Source organism: Liolophura sinensis, unplaced genomic scaffold (assembly GCF_032854445.1).
Source record: "Liolophura sinensis isolate JHLJ2023 unplaced genomic scaffold, CUHK_Ljap_v2 scaffold_341, whole genome shotgun sequence".
NCBI lineage: Eukaryota > Metazoa > Mollusca > Polyplacophora > Chitonida > Chitonidae > Liolophura > Liolophura sinensis.
This window is the reverse complement of record NW_027018280.1, coordinates 1-18,648: the sequence shown is the minus strand read 5'-3', so window position 1 is coordinate 18,648 and position 18,648 is coordinate 1. Positions and strand designations below refer to the sequence as shown.

Genomic DNA, 18,648 nt, shown 5'->3' with positions numbered 1-18,648 from the left:
AACCACTCAGCCAATGCCTGCTCTCAACCACAGCGTGAGAAAAGAATAGCATTAAGGATATTTTGAAGAACAACAATTTAAGGACTTTTCGTGCTTCCCTTTATTCAAGCAGTCAACTTTGTAAGGTACAATATGACAAACCATGCACATCTGGGCAAAAGCACAGGCTATGTCGAACTACAACCAGGTGTGTGCATGTACCCTGTGGATCTACTCATCACAGACATACATGTACTCATAACAGACGTACAAGTACTCACAACAGACATACATGTAAACAGGACAGCAGATCAAAACTGATTGCGTAGAGCGGCAATATAAACCAATATTCATCACAGACAGCATCAGCATAATTGTGTGAACTATATATATATATATATATATATATATATATATATATATGTAAACAGGACAGCAGATTAAACCTAGCTGTGTAAAAGTAGTGGCAATATAAAACAATATAAATCACAGACAGTATTGGTATGTGTAAAAATTTGAATATGTGAACATTACACATACACCACACATAACTGAATATACATGTACATATGAATATAATTATGTGAGTAAAACATGTACAATATACATGAATATATATTATGTGTAAAATATATAGGTATCACACACCAGCAATATTGTATATGTAAATATGTCAGATTTTCAAAAATACACGATTCATCAAAAACCCGATTTAAAAGGGGGATCTTAATTTTATCAGGATTTAAAAAGAAAAAATTGTGTCTGTTAAGTGAAATTGCATGCAAGAAGCCCCCTTGAACAGTCCCCTTCTATCAAGATTCCATTCAGCATTCCCTCAGACATGCCCCAAATCAATCGAGCATGCAAAGGTATGGGCAAATTCATCAACTGAAATTACCACTTGAGGTACACGTAGGTACATGTAAATTGAAAAAACAACTATGTAAATTAGTCACCTTTGTTAATTACTTCTTGATGCAGCCACATTCTCTTTAATACCAGAAAGCAACGTGCGGATGGTCGTGGATTTCCACCAGGTTATGACTTGTTTCCTTCCACCATAATGCTGGTTGCTGTTGTATAAGTGAAATATTCTTGATTTTGACATAAAACACCAATCAAATAAATCATAGTATCTGAAAAAGTCTACTGCATAATCATTCTCACAAAAAAAGGAGTTTGATATTTGACTGTTGCTTAACTTTACACTAAAAAACTTCTATAACTTCTAAAAAACTTCACTTCTAAGCCATCATCATTAGGGAATAAATCAATATACATGTATATTGAATTTCCAACACAGAAACACTGCTGAAACACTGTTGAGCTGTTTGAAACACTAGCTGGGCTAAAATTTGAAGTCTGGCACCAACCTGCGGATTGATAGTCGTGGGTTTCCTCTGGGCACTATCCAGTTTCCTCCCACCATAATGCAGGCTGCCGTCATAAAAGTGAAATACTCTTGAGTACAGCGTACACCACCAGTCAAATAAGTAAATAAAACAAAATTCAAAATAGTACCTTGTAGTAGTAAGGCCTTGCATTGGGAGCTCAGTTGGTAGAGAAGTGGGGCTTGAGTTCGTGTCTCACTCCAGACAGTATTTTGGAAACCTTATGTTCGCTGGCTTTCATTTCACTTGCATAATGGCAAGTTTCATGGATGCAGAAATACGGGGTGAAGGCATGGCATGCGGTACCCCATAGACCTTTGGCAAGATCGTTATTTTTACAACACCCTTGTTGTACATCTGCACACATACATGTAAGACAACTACTCCCGTGAAACTATTCCAGTGCATAACCATGGATGGAATCCTAAGAGAGCAATACCGGGATTAAGCTAGTACCCTGGTCAAATACAACAACTCCGGCAGGTATGTAAATATCAGCACAGAGAAATACAGTCCAGGAAAATATAATGACTTTGTTCAAACGTTTTAGCGTTTTGCTTCAGAAGTGTAGACAGATACATCATTAAAACAAGTGGAATGATATTCATTCCGATGCATGTACATAAACAGCACAGCCATTGGCTACGCATGGCACAGTTTATATTACCACTGCAGGAATGTGAGAATGGTGACAATGTCGGTACAAATTACTGATAACAATTGAATGATCATCAGAAAATGACTGAAACCATTGTTAACAGTGGTTATTATGATATTTCAACAAATACAAACCATGTTCAGATTCTTGGCTAATTACAGTACCACCCTATGCAGGTCACTCTTTGGAACATGAACTCCCAGCAAGCTGAAAATACATTGCACTGTAATTCTTCAACCTTTTCACATGTTGGCTAAATGTTTCTTCAAGCTTATTCTGAAGGCATTACCCTGTGCAGACTGATAAAAATACACTTTATTTGAAGCCCTGAAATTGGCCAATCTAACTGCTGTAGTTTTGTTTCCAAAATCAACTTTAAATGTCTATAAATTGCACTGAAAGTTTCTATTTTATGTGAGAAAAGGTTGAGTAATTTGGGGAGGCAGAATTTGGCTACGCCAATGCTCATGCAAGAAAAATCTGTTTTTTCAAGGGTCACGCAACACCATGTGGCTTTGTTTATGTTCCAAATATGAAACAGTGGATTTGTGCATAATTGAAAAATCACATCCCTGTACACCTGCTTACAGCAGTAACCGATACTGTAAAAAATTGAATGATACCAATACTGTCACGGTGAAAAATGACAACCCCACAAAAACAGCAAAAGATAATTATCTTTTTAAAGAAAAAAAAAACGTTTGTGACTCATAAAGCACATACACCATATGCTGTACATATATGTACTATGGTACAAGCAACAAGACTTCATATTAATGTCAACTAACAGTGAATAATTTTTTCAACGTGTTCACACTTACTCCACAACATAACAATGTATTGAATTTTTTTTTTTTTTGCATTCAAAATTAAAAGGCGTCAAAATTTGTAAATTTAAAACAGCACATACAAATAAGGGATCCAAAGAACTTTTCTGACATGGAGGTAGGAATGGTCCTCTTTGTTGATTGGCCATGATGGATGGTTTATCATTACTTTACTTTATCGTCATTTCAAAGAAAGTGGTTAGGCAACTGTACACTCTTTAGATTAGAATAATAATGCCATGCCTGTATAGTTATGTAATGAGATGAGTCAAGGCATTTTATATGTAAAAAAAAAACAAAAATATATATGTTCAGAAATGTCTATAAAATAGAATGGAATGCCCTACTTCCTTTTTTATACACACAAGTCAAGTTACATGTATGTGGAAGTTATGCACTATATTCATTTCAGAAGAAGTTGATCACAAAAAACATCAGGTCCAGGTACTAATACCATTTGCACCGCATCATAGCCTTTCCAAATCTGCCAAAAAAACTTTTCTGATCTGATAAGTGATTTTTTTTTCCATTGAAAATACCCAATAATAACAAGGGAGCAGAATAACCTGAAAAAATTTGAATTTGGCTTTTCAGTGTAAGTAATTAGTTTTCCACCACTGATTTTATAATGACAAATAAATGCAGAAAAATGGCTCCCAGGGTCACCCAAAGTTATCTCCCCTAGTGCGCCTGGCCATTCTACAGGTTACAGGTGCAATTCAGGCAACTGGGTCCAAGATTTGCCTCCGTACTGAAGAGTGAAGGAGCACTGATTGGATACTACTGCCACACAGACATGTTGATGCGCTATTAATTTCTGCACTGTCAGTTTGCACCTAGTTAAAATATATCAGAGTTTTGTCTGTTTTTAGCCAGTGTTACGTCCCGCCCCTCTCAAGGTTACCAAGGTAACAAATGCTATGGCTTCACTTCCAGCATCCATGGCTCAAAGAAATGTTGGTCATGCCAGTTTGTTTTTTTGATATGATGAAGAGAAAAGTGCAAGCTGCTTGTGGTGGTATGGCATTGTAACACACGAATGTTAGGGAAAATATATTTTTGAGGTTGAAGTTGACAAATTTACTACATAAACAGTAAGGAAAAATAAATGCACTTGTGTAATCTGTAATCTACTTCTACTCCCATAGTCCTCTCTGCCAATTTCTGTAACTAACTTTTTCAATCAGAGTTATCTCTCTTAGTGCTCTTCTGAATTTCTTCACAATTTACACAGTAACAAATGGCTGAGCAACCTACACCATATTGCTATTGATGAAACTGCAAGATTCCGACTGCTGCGCGAAACGCTGGTGATGGCTTAAATGTTGTTGTATGTTGTCACAAATTGGTTGGAAGTATAGGTGTGATTGGGGATTAGGAGCAGTTCAGTTCCCTGCCCAAATTTTAATTTGAAATCTGCAAGAGAATTAATCTAATACATACTTTAGAACAAACAAACCAGTGTTTATTTTTTCACAGCTCCTTCAAGATGTTAACATTGAAATTGTGATCAGGATAGAGTTGTTCAAAAGTTAAGCCTGGTATGTAACAAAAGTGTGGACCCAAGTACCATTATTATTGGATCAGGCCTAGACTAACACAAAGGTTTAATCAAGGCTTATGTCTGGTTTAATTTTTACTACACTTTGAACACTTGGCCCCAAGACGCCAGCCTAATCAAAGTTACTTTATGTACCTTCCCACACTTCAACTGTGTAACAGGATTCTAACACATGATAATCCACTGGCTAATGGCTGACTGAACAGTGACAGTAATGGTAATGTGTATTCTCCTAGCAGCAATGTTTCACATTCATTACGTTTTTTAACATTTTTTTTCAGAAATTTGTTGCTAGTAAAATAATTAACATTTCTGAGGCATTTTTATCATGATTGATGACAAATTAAAAATAATTTGAAGATGTGGTTGTCAGTTGTAAGCATGATAGCAACTGAAGTTGAAGACAAATGTTGCCAGTAGCAACAGCTTTGTAGATCGAGGCCCTGTTGAGTAGCTGTCAAAGAAAGAAAGTCTGGCCCACTCTTACAAAACTTTAAGTCATATTTCTTGTAACATTTTTCATGAAAAGATGTCTAAATTACAGTGCCACAAGGTGACATCATTCACTGGAAAAGTTACAAAAAATTGAAGTTTTGTGAAAGTGGGGCCAGGCTGATAACCATAATGTTTTCCTTAAGCCGCATTCACAATGAATGCCACTGTTGAGTTTACCTGCTGAATTAGATTAGTCAAATGAAGTTAGGACATGTGTACTCGGTGTAATTTTGTAGCAGTCAACTCATCACATTGAGCAAGGCCATAAAATAAGACTGTCCAATTTTCACTCCACGTGTCAAATGTTACCAGTTGATATCACAAATTTATCTTACTAACATGGTTTAAAAACATAGACCTTTGGGGCTCTCTGCCTAATGCTCTACCCCTCCCCACCCCCTCTGTGGCATGCACTGTTACTGGATACTACAGGCCTGTGAAGTTTTCTGTCCAAGGCTTTCTTGCTTCTTGGCCTCCACTCCTACGACCACATCTGCCACAGCTCTAAACCTGTGACTACTGGACAAAATTTCCAGTAACTTTGACACCTGGCAAAAAAAAAATAAAAACAAGAACAATTATGCCAAAAGGCCAATATTAAGCACATATTCCAATTTTTAGAAAATTTTAAAAATCAGATCACAATTTAGATGAATTTGCAAGATTTTGCAGATATCTTTAATTATTAAATTTATATATTATAATATATTATATTATATATAACTATTAACTATTATTGTGGTGATCTCTGTGAAACTTGTGAGACGAAATGTTGTGTTTTGTGTTACAAAGTACCACAAAATTTGAGCTCACCTATAATGTGGCCTTGCATTTATGCAGCAAAATGTCACACAATAGTCTGTCTGAGATAACAAGCAGTTTTGTGTTTTGTGATACAAAGTGCAACAGAATTTGAGCTCACCTTCAGTATGTTATGGTTTCATGTTACAAAGTACATGTACCACAGAATCTGTTTGAGCTCACCCGTAGTGAGTCTTGTGTTACATGTATGTGTTACAAAGTGCCACAAAATTTGTATGAACTCACATGAAGTCTTGTGTTTTGTGTTAAAAAATGCCACAAAATTTGTCTGAACTCACATGAAGTCTTGTGTTTTGTATTACAAAATGCCACAAAATTTGTCTGAACTCACATGCAGTCTTGTGTTTTGTGTTACAACATTCCACAGAATTTGTCTGAGCTCCTGCAGTCTGGTGTTTTGTGTTACAACATTCCACAGAATTTGTCTGAACTCACATGCAGTCTTGTGTTTTGTGTTACAACATTCCACAGAATTTGTCTGAGCTCCTGCAGTCGTGTGTTTTGCGTTACAAAAGTGCAGCAGAATGCGAGCTCAGCTGTAGTGTGGTATTGGTTTTTGAGTTATCAAGTGTCACAGAATGCAAACTCACCTGTAGTGTGGTGTTGTTTTGTGTTAAAAAAGTGCCACACACTGCAAGCTCACCTGAAATGTGGTGTTGTGTTTTGTGTTACAAAAGTGTCACAGAATGCGAACTCACCTGTAGTATGGTGTTGTGTTTTGTGTTACAAAAGTGTCACAGAATGCAAACTCACCTGTAGTATGGTGTTGTGTTTTGTGTTACAAAAGTGTCACACACTGTAAGCTCACCTGTAGTGTGGTGTTGTGTTTTGTGTTACAAAAGTGTCACACACTGCAAGCTCACCTGTAGTGTAGTCTCATTTTTGTCCTGAGCTTCCTCAATCATCTTCTGAAACTTGGACTGAAAACAGAAGAGAGCCAGGCTTAAATTTGCTGACATATCCATGTACCAATACGTGCGTCATAAACCACCAGCCTTGGGCAAGTAACTGAAGAATTTGCCAACGGTGAAGAAACTTGTACCTCAAGGAATTAATCTTTTTTTGCACCATACATACAGGCCTTACCAGTTTTGTGTGACATACACATTTTACCAGTTTTGATTTTTTTTTTTTTTTTTGATTGGTGTTTTACGCCGTACTCAAGAATATTTCACTTATACGACGGCGGCCAGCATTATGGGTGGGTGAAAACCGGGCAGAGCCCGGGGGAAACCCACGACCATCTGCAGGTTGCTGGCAGACCTTCTCACGTATGGCCGCCAGCATGAGCTGGACTTGAACTCACAGTGACCGCATTGGTGAGAGGACTCCTGGTGAGAGGCCCCTACCAGTTTTGTGTCACATACATATTATACCAGCTTTGTGTGACATACAGACCTTACCAGTTTTGTGTGACGTACACATTTTACCAGTTTTGTGTGACATGCAGATTCTACCAGCTTTGTGTGACATGCAGACCTTACCAGCTTTGTGTGATACAGATCCTACCAGTTTTGTGTGACATACAGACCTTACCAATTTTGTGTGACGTACACATTTTACCAGTTTTGTGTGACATGCAGATTCTACCAGTTTTGTGTGACATACAGACCTTACCAGTTTTGTGTGAATATACAGATTTTACCAGTTTTGTGTGACACACAGATTTTTACCAGCTTTGTGTGACATACAGACCTTACCAATTTTGTGTGACATACACATTTTACCAGTTTTGTGTGACACACAGATTTTACCAGTTTTTGTGTGAATATACAGATTTTACCAGTTTTGTGTGACATACAGACTGTACCAGTTTTGTGTGACACACAGATTTTACCAGTTTTGTGTGACATACAGACCTTAACAGCTTTGTGTGACATACAGACCTTACCAGTTTTGTGTGACATACAGATTATACCAGTTTTGTGTAACATACAGATTTTACCAGCTTTGTGTGACATACAGACCTTACCAGTTTTGTGTGACATACAGACCTTACTAGTTTTGTGTGACATACACATTTTACCAGTTTTGTGTGACATACACATTTTACCAGCTTTGTGTTACATACAGACCTTAACAGTTTTGTGTGACATACAGATTTTACCAGCTTTGTGTGACATACAGACCTTACCAGTTTTGTGTGACATACAGATTTTACCAGCTTTGTGTGACATACAGACCTTGCCAGTTTTGTGTGACATACAGATTTTACCAGTTTTGTGTGACGTACAGATTTTACCAGCTTTGTCTGACATACAGGCCTTACCAGTTTTGTGTGACATACACATTTTACCAGCTTTGTCTGACATACAGACCTTACCAGTTTTGTGTGACATACAGACCTTACCAGTTTTGTGTGACATACACATTTTACCAGCTTTGTGTGACATACACATTTTACCAGCTTTGTGTAACATACAGACCTTACCAGTTTTGTTGACATACAGATTTTACCAGCTTTGTGTGACATACAGACCTTACCAGTTTTGTGTGACATACATATTTTACCAGTTTTGTGTGACATACAGACCTTACCAGCTTTGTCTGACATACAGACTTTGCCAGTTTTGTGTGACATACAGATTTTACCAGGTTTTGTGTAACATACTGATCTTACCAGTTTGGTTTCTGCCCTCTCCGCTCTCTTCCTGTATGTGTTAATTTCAGCCGAAATACGATATGACTCCTCCTCCTACCAGACAAGGAAAGATTTATTTCATTTATTTGATTGGTGTTTTATGCCGTACTCAAGAATATTTCACTTATACAACGTGAGCCAGCATTATGGTGGGAGGAAACCAGGCAGAGCCTAGTGGGAAACCATGGACATCGTCAGGTTGCTGAAAGATTTTCACACATAGGGCCGGAGAGGAGGCCAGCATCTGGACTTGACCTCACAGCGACTGCATTGGTGGAAGGCTGGTATGCTAACCACCTCCACCCTGGAGGCCTCTGACAAGGGAAGACAACTCTGCTAATGTTATACATGTATATTAAAAACACATGATCACATCATCTGTGATATGTAAAATTTTAAATAATATTACTGTTTCCCTTCTGATTTTGGAACCTAAATTCAAGAATGAAAATGTTACATTGCACATGTAATAAAGTTTAATGTCTGATTTGAAATTATATTTTCAGATACAGCTTTTAAGAGACTTTCTACTGATGCTTTCTTTTAACATTTTTTTTTTCACTGTAAATACATGAGTGGAGAAAACATAATCCTGCCTGGTTTCCTCCTGCCATAATGAATGCTGGCTGTTGTCGTACCAGTGAAATATGAAAGTGAGTACGACATAAAACTCCAATCAAATAAATAATAAATAAATGTATAAATAAGACGACTCTGTAATGATGCAGCCCAAATTGCCATGGAGAAAACCAGAGTATCAAACTGAATATAGAATCAATATATCAACAGGACTCTCAGAATCAGGCAAAATGAGAAACTTTCATGTATAATCATGAATGAAACTTCCAAGTATAATCATGGATGAAACTTCCAAGTATAATCATGGATGAAACTTCCAAGTATGATCATGGATGAAACTTCCAAGTATAATCATGGATGAAACTTCCAAGCATGATCATGGATGAAACTTCCAAGTATAATCATGGATGAAACTTCCAAGTATAATCATGGATGAAACTGCCAAGTATGATCATGGATGAAACTGCCAAGTATGATAATGGATGAAACTTTCATGTATAATCATGGATGAAACTTCCAAAAATGATCATGGATGAAACTTCCAGGTATAATCATGGATGAAACTTTCATGTATAATCATGGATGAAACTTTTAAGTGGTCATAGTAATACAGATATAGCATATCAACAAAACCAAATGCTGCACACCAGAATAACAAACATGCACAATGATATACACCCAGATACACATACTCCAACCTTTTCACATATGAATTATTTAAATGCAAACGTTGGTTCAATACAATCTGATGTTCATTCTACTGCATTAGTGAGTATTACTCAACATATAATCAATCAAAGAGGTAATGTAGTCAAACCACGGGCAGAACTCAGGATTCCTGGTTTTCGGTAAACTTTTTCATGAAACGTTTAAATACACCATGAACTTTCAACTTTTTCAACCTCTAAAGTAGTTTTTTCAGTGGAATTTATGCGTAGAATTGTGATAAAAATGATCCCAAATACAATTTGTCTGTGTGACTATAGATGCACGCTTCCTAAAACTGTGTAAATTCTGTAGTTACCTCAGAATGTTTCAAAATATTGGTCACGAAGGCAGTTGAAAAAGTTGAAGCATTAGGGTTTACGGTGTGTCAAAAACAGCCGTAGAAAGGTTGAAGTACTGCATCAATACAGCCGGATCACCAAGACACTACATGGACTTGATTATACAGGGATGTTCATAGTCACACACAGGTAAGCATGCCGACTATCTTCCTTACCGCAGCTTCTTCCTCTTGTCCATCAGCAGAGTCCTGAAAGTTGGTTAGAAGTTAAAACTATGTGAAGATCTAGTAATTACACTGCTACTATGGCGTGAACTTCTTTGTCCCGAACTTCTCTATGCCAATTACATATACCTACATGTAGCTATTTGCATTAGATCTGAGGTGGCAAAGTGACAAAAGAGTGAGTGCGTGCGTGCTCGGGGTTAACATTGTACTTAACAGTTTTCCTCTTTTAAGGTCTTAGGTGTAACTCGACCTAGGATTGACCCTGGACCTACCGCCTCCCAAGCGGACGAGGGACAAAAAAAAACCCTCTTCTCTCTTCACCCATATCACAGCTAGATCACTGAAAACTTAAACTGACTGTTCTTTAACTCTCGCGCGACACCAATTTTATTTTGTGTTTTACAAGCAAACCAACACTAACACATCAAAACAGAATAAAAATGAAAATACATCTGTTAAGTTTGCTTGACTCTAATGTTTTTTTTCTTTCAATTTCACCATTTTATAAAGTTTTCCAATTACCTTATATGTTTTTAACATGAACTATTGCTGGGAGAGCCCAAATTTCCCAAATATTAGATGATTTTTCAACTTTATTTTCATACTCTTCTCCTGTAATGTTGGAAATAGATTCATCCTGCCAGTAAAACAAGAATTCTAACTGGTGTGGTCTCAGCAAAGTAAAACAAAAATTCTAACTGGTATGGCCTCAGCACAGTAAAACAAGAATCAAATGGTGTGGCCTCAGCACAGTATAAGTAGAATTCTACTTGGTGTGGCCTCAACACAGTAAAACAAGAATTCTAACTGGTGTGGCCTCAGCAAGGTAAAATAAGAATTCTACCTGGTATGGCCTCAGCACAGTAAAACAAGAATTCTAACTGGTGTGGCCTCAGCACAGTAAAACAAGAATTCTACCTGGTGTGGCCTCAGCACAGTAAAACAAGAATTCTAACTGGTGTGGCCTCAGCACAGTAAAACAAGAATTCTAACTGGTGTGGCCTCAGCACAGTAAAACAAGAATTCTAACTGGTGTGGCCTCAGCACAGTAAAACAAGAATTCTAACTGGTGTGGCCTCAGCACAGTAAAACAAAAATTTCAACTGGTGTGGCCTCAGCACAATGAAAACAGTTGAAGCTTTTATCTCCAAGGCAGGTTCTGGTTGGTCTTAGGAACCAAAGCATGACTGGGCACCTATTTTTTTTTACCTGAGCAGAATATTATTCATGTTTTGTTTTCTCAGATATGCAAAAGAGTTATTCATCATAAACCTCTGTGATTCTACGTGGGAAAGTCGTCCAGCAGCCTGCGGATGTGTGTGAACTGTGGGTTGTGGTAACCCTCCCCCCAGCAACCCACCCAGGCAGTACCCACTTTCCTCCCACAATAATGCTGACCACTGTCATGTAAGTGAAAAAGTTCTTGAGTACAGCGTAAAACACAAATCTAATAAATAAAATAAATAAATATTTCATCATAAAAAATCTCCACAATTAATAAAGATTATAAAAATAATTTGTGATGGAACTTTCATACTTTTAATATAACATGTAGTAACATGCAGCATAAAGCACTCCTCTCAAATATCAAACTATTAAACTTCATTTACATGGCGTTCTTCATTTAAAAAATGTTAAATGGATTCTAAATTTTCCATCCTCCCTCAGATCAAATCTGAAGTTTTTTCTTCCTATGATTTGGATTTTCAGTCCAAAGTTAGACAAAGGAATGTGAACATTTATAGAATTGTTAGCATGCTGGACAAGATAGTCAAAATAGTCAAAGCAAGTTCCAGGTGAAACTAGGTGGAAATATTGGAAAGATATGAAGAATATCCCCTGGAACAAATATAAATATCGAGTAACCTTAAAAACAAATGCTTTGTCAGTTTCTGTAAAATTTTCCTATGTGACATGGAGTTTGGGTAAGGCACATATGACATTAAATACGGCTAAGATGATTAACACAAACTCTGACCAGAGAAATTGGGTTAAAATGGGTTAAATTTGGGTTGAGCAATAATTAATCCGAACAAATGTGGACCTTATATCAGAAGTACATCTACAGTGCTGGTTACTACAGCTATCTTTATGTGCTACCCATCACAACTTATGTTAAACCTAAACTAAGCTACACTACACCCCAACCCTGCACTACTTCACACCTGCATCAGCGCCCCTCGCACCTACCTGCTTGACCTTAGCAGGGCTCTTGTGGCTGACTGGAGAGGACTTGTCCCTGGTCATCAGCTCCTTGGTGGTCAGCTTAGCCACGTCCTTTCCCAGCCCGAAGCCTGTCTCTTTCTGTCGTCCCCAAACCTCCAGGTGGAGGGCTGATTGGTCCAGGTAGTCTACTGCCTGCAGGAAGTCATAGGGTCAGGTGTTAGACTTCTGGTTTGTTTTATTTATTTTAAATAAATATTTCACTTTTCATAATATGTGACGGCTGCTGCCACATGTGTGATTTATCACACTGATTCAGCAGATACAGTTTTATTTCTTGTATTCTCGTTTCAACTCTGATATTGGTCTTTGTCAGTTGTGGGCTAAAATCAAACAGTGCTATCCTGAAAAATGCTAATTATATTGTTATGACATCACTTTTTCCAACACTCGGCTAAAGCAAACAGTTTTTCACTAATTGACACCAAGCTCCCATAAGTCCCTAGCAGCATCCCCGCAAAGTATGATCTTGATAGAATTCCAGTTTTTCAGCAAATGGAAGGACAGACATACAAAGACAGAGATTGCCTCAATTATACATTTGTATACCTTGAAAATGCATACTATAGAAGGTGGTTAAGTTTTAACATAATACAGGGCAAAAAAAAACGTACTGTGACAAATATAACATTTGTGAGCGGTATCTATTCAGCAGGATCAGGGCAATATTCTTCTATGGTTTGTCGACTGATAAACCTGTTTGTAATAACACACGTGTACCTTTCAGTTCAACTGGTTGTACATCGGTTATGCTTTTTCAAAGTGTTTCAGAACAGATAGTCTTAGTTGTGTTAAGCACCAGATGTACCTATTATCATTATTACACAGACTGTAATCCCTTCTAATTCTTCTATTTCTTTTTTTACCTGTTTAGTGACTGGTTTGAAGGTAAATTTGCCACTGTAGTTGTAGTCCTGGTTGATGGTTCCTTTTACCTCAGATGTCTTGGTGAAATCTTTATCCATGTAAAACTTGAACTGACAGAAACCCTACAACACACAGGTTGTAATTTTATATAGAGAGGATATTACAGTAAAGGTTGAATACCACAAATAATGTTCAAGTGAGAGGTAGAAATGAGTGGGTTATCATTTCCACCTTACTCAAGAGAAATATTTAAGGTATTCAACTTTCACTGTCAAATATTCTCCTTATTTATATTTGGCAATATTCTGGCAATGGTTTCGTGCACTGAACTTGATGAGTGTTTTTGTTACATTGAAATATAAAATTCCAGTGAAACTCATATTTAAAGTAGTAAGCATGTCGTCGCTAGTATAAACTACAGGGCCCAGTGTGAAAATTAGCACACAGCTCCCAGGTATTCCAAAATCTTGGATCTTAGAGACATTTTGACTAAAAAAAAAAAATGGCATCCATCTGAAAAGCCAGTGTGGTTTATAATGGGACAGCTTTCAAGTGAACTGGTGTCATGTTTATTTGATTTATTTATTTATTTGATTGGTGTTTTACGCTGTACTCAGGAATATTTCCCTTATATGGCGGCGGTCAGCATTATGGTGGGTGGAAACCCACGACCATCTGCAGGTTGCTGCAAGACCATGTTTATTTGAAGTATAAAATTTTAGTTTTATATTTACGACTGGTGCCATTGTACAATATATTCATATTCTCAGCTTGCCATGTTCAAAATGACAGCGAATTTCTCGCTACTCACGGAGCTGATATTGGCAGGAAGTCCTTTGGCAGCCTGAATCTTCAGCAGGATGTTCAGCTGCTTCATTTTTAACTGAAACAGAAAACCAAACCTCTACTAAAATTCAACTGAGCTTTCAATTTCCAAGGATAGGCAATTTAACTGTCTCAAAAAAGATGTATTTTATCACATCTTATTGTTGTCATCACATCTTATTGTTGTCATCACATCTTATTGTTGTCATCACATCTTATTGTTGTCATCACATCTTATTGTTGTCATCACATCTTATTGTTGTCAGCAGCTGTATTATTAATGATGTATAGCTGTATAAAAAATTAAGGCAAGAAAACATTACTGACCTGTACAATTTCCATTTCCATTTACAAAGAGCATCCTTATGTATGTGTCAAATGTAGCGTACAATCAAGATCATTTCACAATTCCTTTGTGTTAGTGGCATAACGTTATCTGTTTTCTCTGACATCACCTGCATCATTAGTGGATGAACACATGCAACTATCTCATCATTTGTATACTCACACATTATTTGCGTTTTAATGAAGTGACATTGCTACATCATATAATTTTGTTTCAGAAAACCTTACATTTATCCTAACTTTACTGTAGCAAATAGCTAGCTGAGCTGTAAACACAATACCAGTTCTTTGGGATCCTCAACAAAGTCATCTTTAATCTCTTGCCATTTTGGGGTGCACGGAATTGCAGCTACCATGAGGCGGCCTGGAAACATGCAAAAACATCAATACTTGTACATACTCATTCGTCAGCTGTTCCTTAACAAAGGAGAAATCACGTCTCCAACTGCCCATTTCCTTTTTTTTTTTTTTTTTTTTTTTTTTTTTTAGCCCTTGACTACAAATATTTCCTTAACAGTTATGCAACTGACACTTGACAGGAGTTTTTTCCCTTAGTTTTGACAACAGCATGCTATGCAGTTCTACACCTCTTCCACCCACGCTTCCAGTTTCTCTTGAAACAGACAATGAATTGTTACAATTTGTCTTTCTTTACCCTAGGGATGGCATGATGGACAGTTTTATACCTCTGATATACACACCTGTCATATTGCTCATGTAAGAAAGGAGTTGTCTCCCTTGTTGTGAGCAGTTCTATACCTGTTATACCCACCCTTCTCGCTGTCTTTGCAGTCAGAGATGCAAGGTTATCTTTCAGCTCTATCTCTGCATGAGCAGTTCCATACCTCTCTTATACACGTTTTTCATACTGCTCATGTAACATATATCAGAAAGGAGTTGTCTCCCTTGTTGTGAGCAGTTCTATACATGTTATACCCACCCTTCTCGCTGTCTTTGCAGTCAGAGATGCAAGGTTATCTTTCAGCTCTATCTCTGCATGAGCAGTTCCATACCTCTCCTATACACATTTTTCATACTGCTCATGTAACACATTTAAGAAAGGAGTTGTCTCCCTTGATGTGAGCAGTTCTATACCTGTTATACCCACCCTTCTCGCTGCCCTTGTCGTCAGAGATGCCAGAGTTGTCTCCCTTGATGTGAGCAGTTCTATACCTCTTATACCCACCCTTCTCGCTGTCTTTGCAGTCAGAGATGCAAGGTTATCTTTCAGCTCTATCTCTGCATGAGCAGTTCCATACCTCTCCTATACACATTTTTCATACTGCTCATGTAACACATTTAAGAAAGGAGTTGTCTCCCTTGATGTGAGCAGTTCTATACCTGTTATACCCACCCTTCTCGCTGCCCTTGTCGTCAGAGATGCCAGAGTTGTCTCCCTTGATGTGAGCAGTTCTATACCTCTTATACCCACCCTTCTCGCTGTCTTTGCAGTCAGAGATGCAAGGTTATCTTTCAGCTCTATCTCTGCATGAGCAGTTCCATACCTCTCCTATACACGTGTTTCATACTGCTCATGTAACATATATCAGAAAGAAGTTGTCTCCCTTGATGTGAGCAGTTCTATACCTGTTCTACCCACCCTTCTCGCTGTCTTTGCAGTCAGAGATACCAGAGTTGTCTCCCTTGATGTGAGCTGTTCTATACCTGTTATACCCACCCTTCTCGCAGCCTTTGTAGTCAGATATGCCAGGTTATCTTCCAGCTCTATCTGGGCATGAGCAGTTCCATACCTCTGCTATACACACCTTTCTCGTTGCCCTTGTAGTCAAAGATGGTCAGGTTATCTTTCAGCTGTATCAGGACGTGAGCAGTTCTGTGCCTCTGCTATACCTATCTTTCCTGTTGCCCTTGAAGTCAGAGATGGTAAGTTATCTTTCAGCTTTATCAGGACCTCTGCTATACCTATCTTTCCTGTTGCCCTTGTAGTCAAAGATGGCCAGGTTATCTTTCAGCTGTATCAGGACGTGAGCAGTTCTGTGCCTCTGCTATACCTATCTATCCTGTTGCCCTTGAAGTCAGAGATGGTAAGTTATCTTTCAGCTGTATCAGGACCTCTGCTATACCCATCTTTCTCGTTGGCTTTGTAGTCAGAGATCCCCAGGTTATTTTCCAATTCTATGAGGTAAGCCAGGGACTGGAGGTACATGGACATGAGCAGTTCTATATCTCTGTTATACTCACCTTTCTCGTTGCCCCTTGTAGTCAGAGATGACCAGGTTATCCTCCAGCTCTATGAGGTAAGCCAGGGACTGGAGGTACAGGTGAACCGTTCCAATGAGGATCTCTGCGTTAGCCGGCTCCCAGAAAGGATCCTTCTCCTGTGACATACAGAAAGAATCAGAAATAATTAAAAGACAAGCAGCTGGAAGGACAGATAAACAGACAGACAACCAGATTTATACATGTAGATGTGATGAATGACTGACAAACAAACAGGAAAGACAGATACACAGACAGACAAACAGATTTATACATGTAGATGTCATGAATGACTGACAAACAAACAGAATGACAGATGAACAGATGGACAGATTTATACATGTAGCTGACAGATGAACAGACAGACAAACAGATATATACATGTAGATGTGAGGAATGACTGACAAACAAACAGAAAGACAGATGAACAGATGGACAAACACAATGATAGATGAACAGACAGACAAACAGATTTACACATGTAGACGTGATGAATGACTGACAAACAAACAGACTGAGAGATGAAAAGACGGACAAACAGATATATACATGTAGATGTGATAAAAGACTGACAAACAAACAGAATGGCAGATGAACAGACGGACAAACAGATTATGTGTTTGTTTTGGATCGCTTTAGCCTGCCCTTTCTTTTAAACAGGAACACTATCAATATAGATATGCAGTAATTAATGTTTTTCTTTTTGTTATCAGGAAAATTTCAAACAGTATAGGAATACTTACCTTCGGTAAATCCCAGTCTGCGTCTCCTTCCACATAATTCTGGTACATTTCCTGCATCAGGTACTTCCGGTTGATGAACTTGTTTCGGTCCCACATCCAAGAGTTACCTGTCGTTAACTGTTTCATCGTCACCATAACCTGGCCAGGTAAATATAAGCAGTACATTGGATTAAGCAACACAAACACAGACACCAGTCACCAAATTTATTTGATTAGTGTTTTATGCCATACTTAAGAATATTTCACTTATACAATAGCAGTCAGCATTATTTATTTATTTATTTATTTGATTGGTGTGTTACGCCATACTCAACAATATTTCACTTATACAACGGTGGCCAGCAAATTGTGGTGGGAGGACCCTGCAGTAACCCACGAACAACCGCAGGTTGCAGAACTTTTTTCAATTTTCCCTACAAAAAGTTTTAATGCTGTGCAAACTTATTGGTTCCCCCAGGGTATCAGTAAGGGACCAATGAAATAAGTATAATATGCTGCAACAATTTCATTCATTCATTCAAACATGCGTTTTTAAAGTATCTCTGAGCAAAACAAACTTCTGTTCATATGAAGTAATAAACATGAAAACAAACAGGAAAACTTAAAATGCTGGTGTGATTTTGAGACCAGATAACATACTATAAAGTTCATAAAAACAGCATTACAGCACAAATATTTGACTCTGGTATAGCCAGAGCCCGCACAACACCTATTTTTACAGTTAACTCTTGTTCCATGTCCTCAGATGAGACTACACTTACCTCAGTCCGTCCATCTGTGAGCCCTCGGGACTGGGGAGACACCAGGGCCACTTCAAACTTCACTTTCTTGTTCAGCTCCTCCGACATTGCGTTCGCTTCATTCACCATGGGTAATGTCTGCACAAGGTCATCCATCAGAAGCATGTCAGCTGTGGCCGCAGACAGAAAGTGACAAGATCAGATACCCATGCATGTTGATCACAGACCTATAGTATTGGTGGTGGTGGTGGGGGGGGGGGGGGGGGGGGGGGATGGGGGAGAGGGGTCTCCATGGCCGAGGTGGTTAACATGCCATCGAGGCGCAGAAACCCAGGAGCCTCTCACCAATATCGCTGTGAAAGCAAGTCCAGCTCGTGCTGGCAACATGTCCAGCTGTATTTGGGAAGGTTTGCCAGCAATCTGCAAATGGTCGTGTGTTTCCTAGGTTGTGCCCGGAACGGGGTGTGTTTGGGAATCAACAACTCAGATCTTTCATTA

General features: G+C 38.3%; 1 protein-coding gene across 1 annotated transcript; it reads right to left on the bottom strand.

Annotated features, from left to right (window-relative positions):
• Positions 1 to 5,327: 5,327 nt before the first annotated feature.
• LOC135481658 (kinesin-like protein unc-104) lies at positions 5,328 to 18,315 on the bottom strand. The gene is made up of 14 exons (XM_064761341.1): positions 18,172 to 18,315; positions 17,411 to 17,548; positions 16,650 to 16,786; positions 16,299 to 16,387; positions 15,802 to 15,891; positions 15,556 to 15,645; positions 14,729 to 14,811; positions 14,089 to 14,160; positions 13,277 to 13,399; positions 12,378 to 12,545; positions 10,176 to 10,208; positions 8,354 to 8,428; positions 6,597 to 6,653; positions 5,328 to 5,459 (listed from the first exon to the last, which is right to left on the bottom strand). The coding sequence occupies exons 1-14, from the start codon at positions 18,313 to 18,315 to the stop codon at positions 5,328 to 5,330; spliced, it is 1,431 nt and encodes a 476-aa protein (XP_064617411.1).
• Positions 18,316 to 18,648: the final 333 nt, after the last annotated feature.

Coding starts and splice junctions, on each gene's coding strand:
- LOC135481658 (XM_064761341.1), bottom strand. CDS start 18,315: ATGCTTCTGATGGATGACCTTGTGCAGACATTACCCATGGTGAATGAA. Junction 8,429..10,175: donor GACAAGAGGAAGAAGCTGCG/GTAAGGAAGATA, acceptor CTTGTCTGGTAG/GAGGAGGAGTCATATCGTAT. Junction 5,460..6,596: donor AAAATGAGACTACACTACAG/GTGAGCTTGCAG, acceptor TTTTTTTGCCAG/GTGTCAAAGTTACTGGAAAT.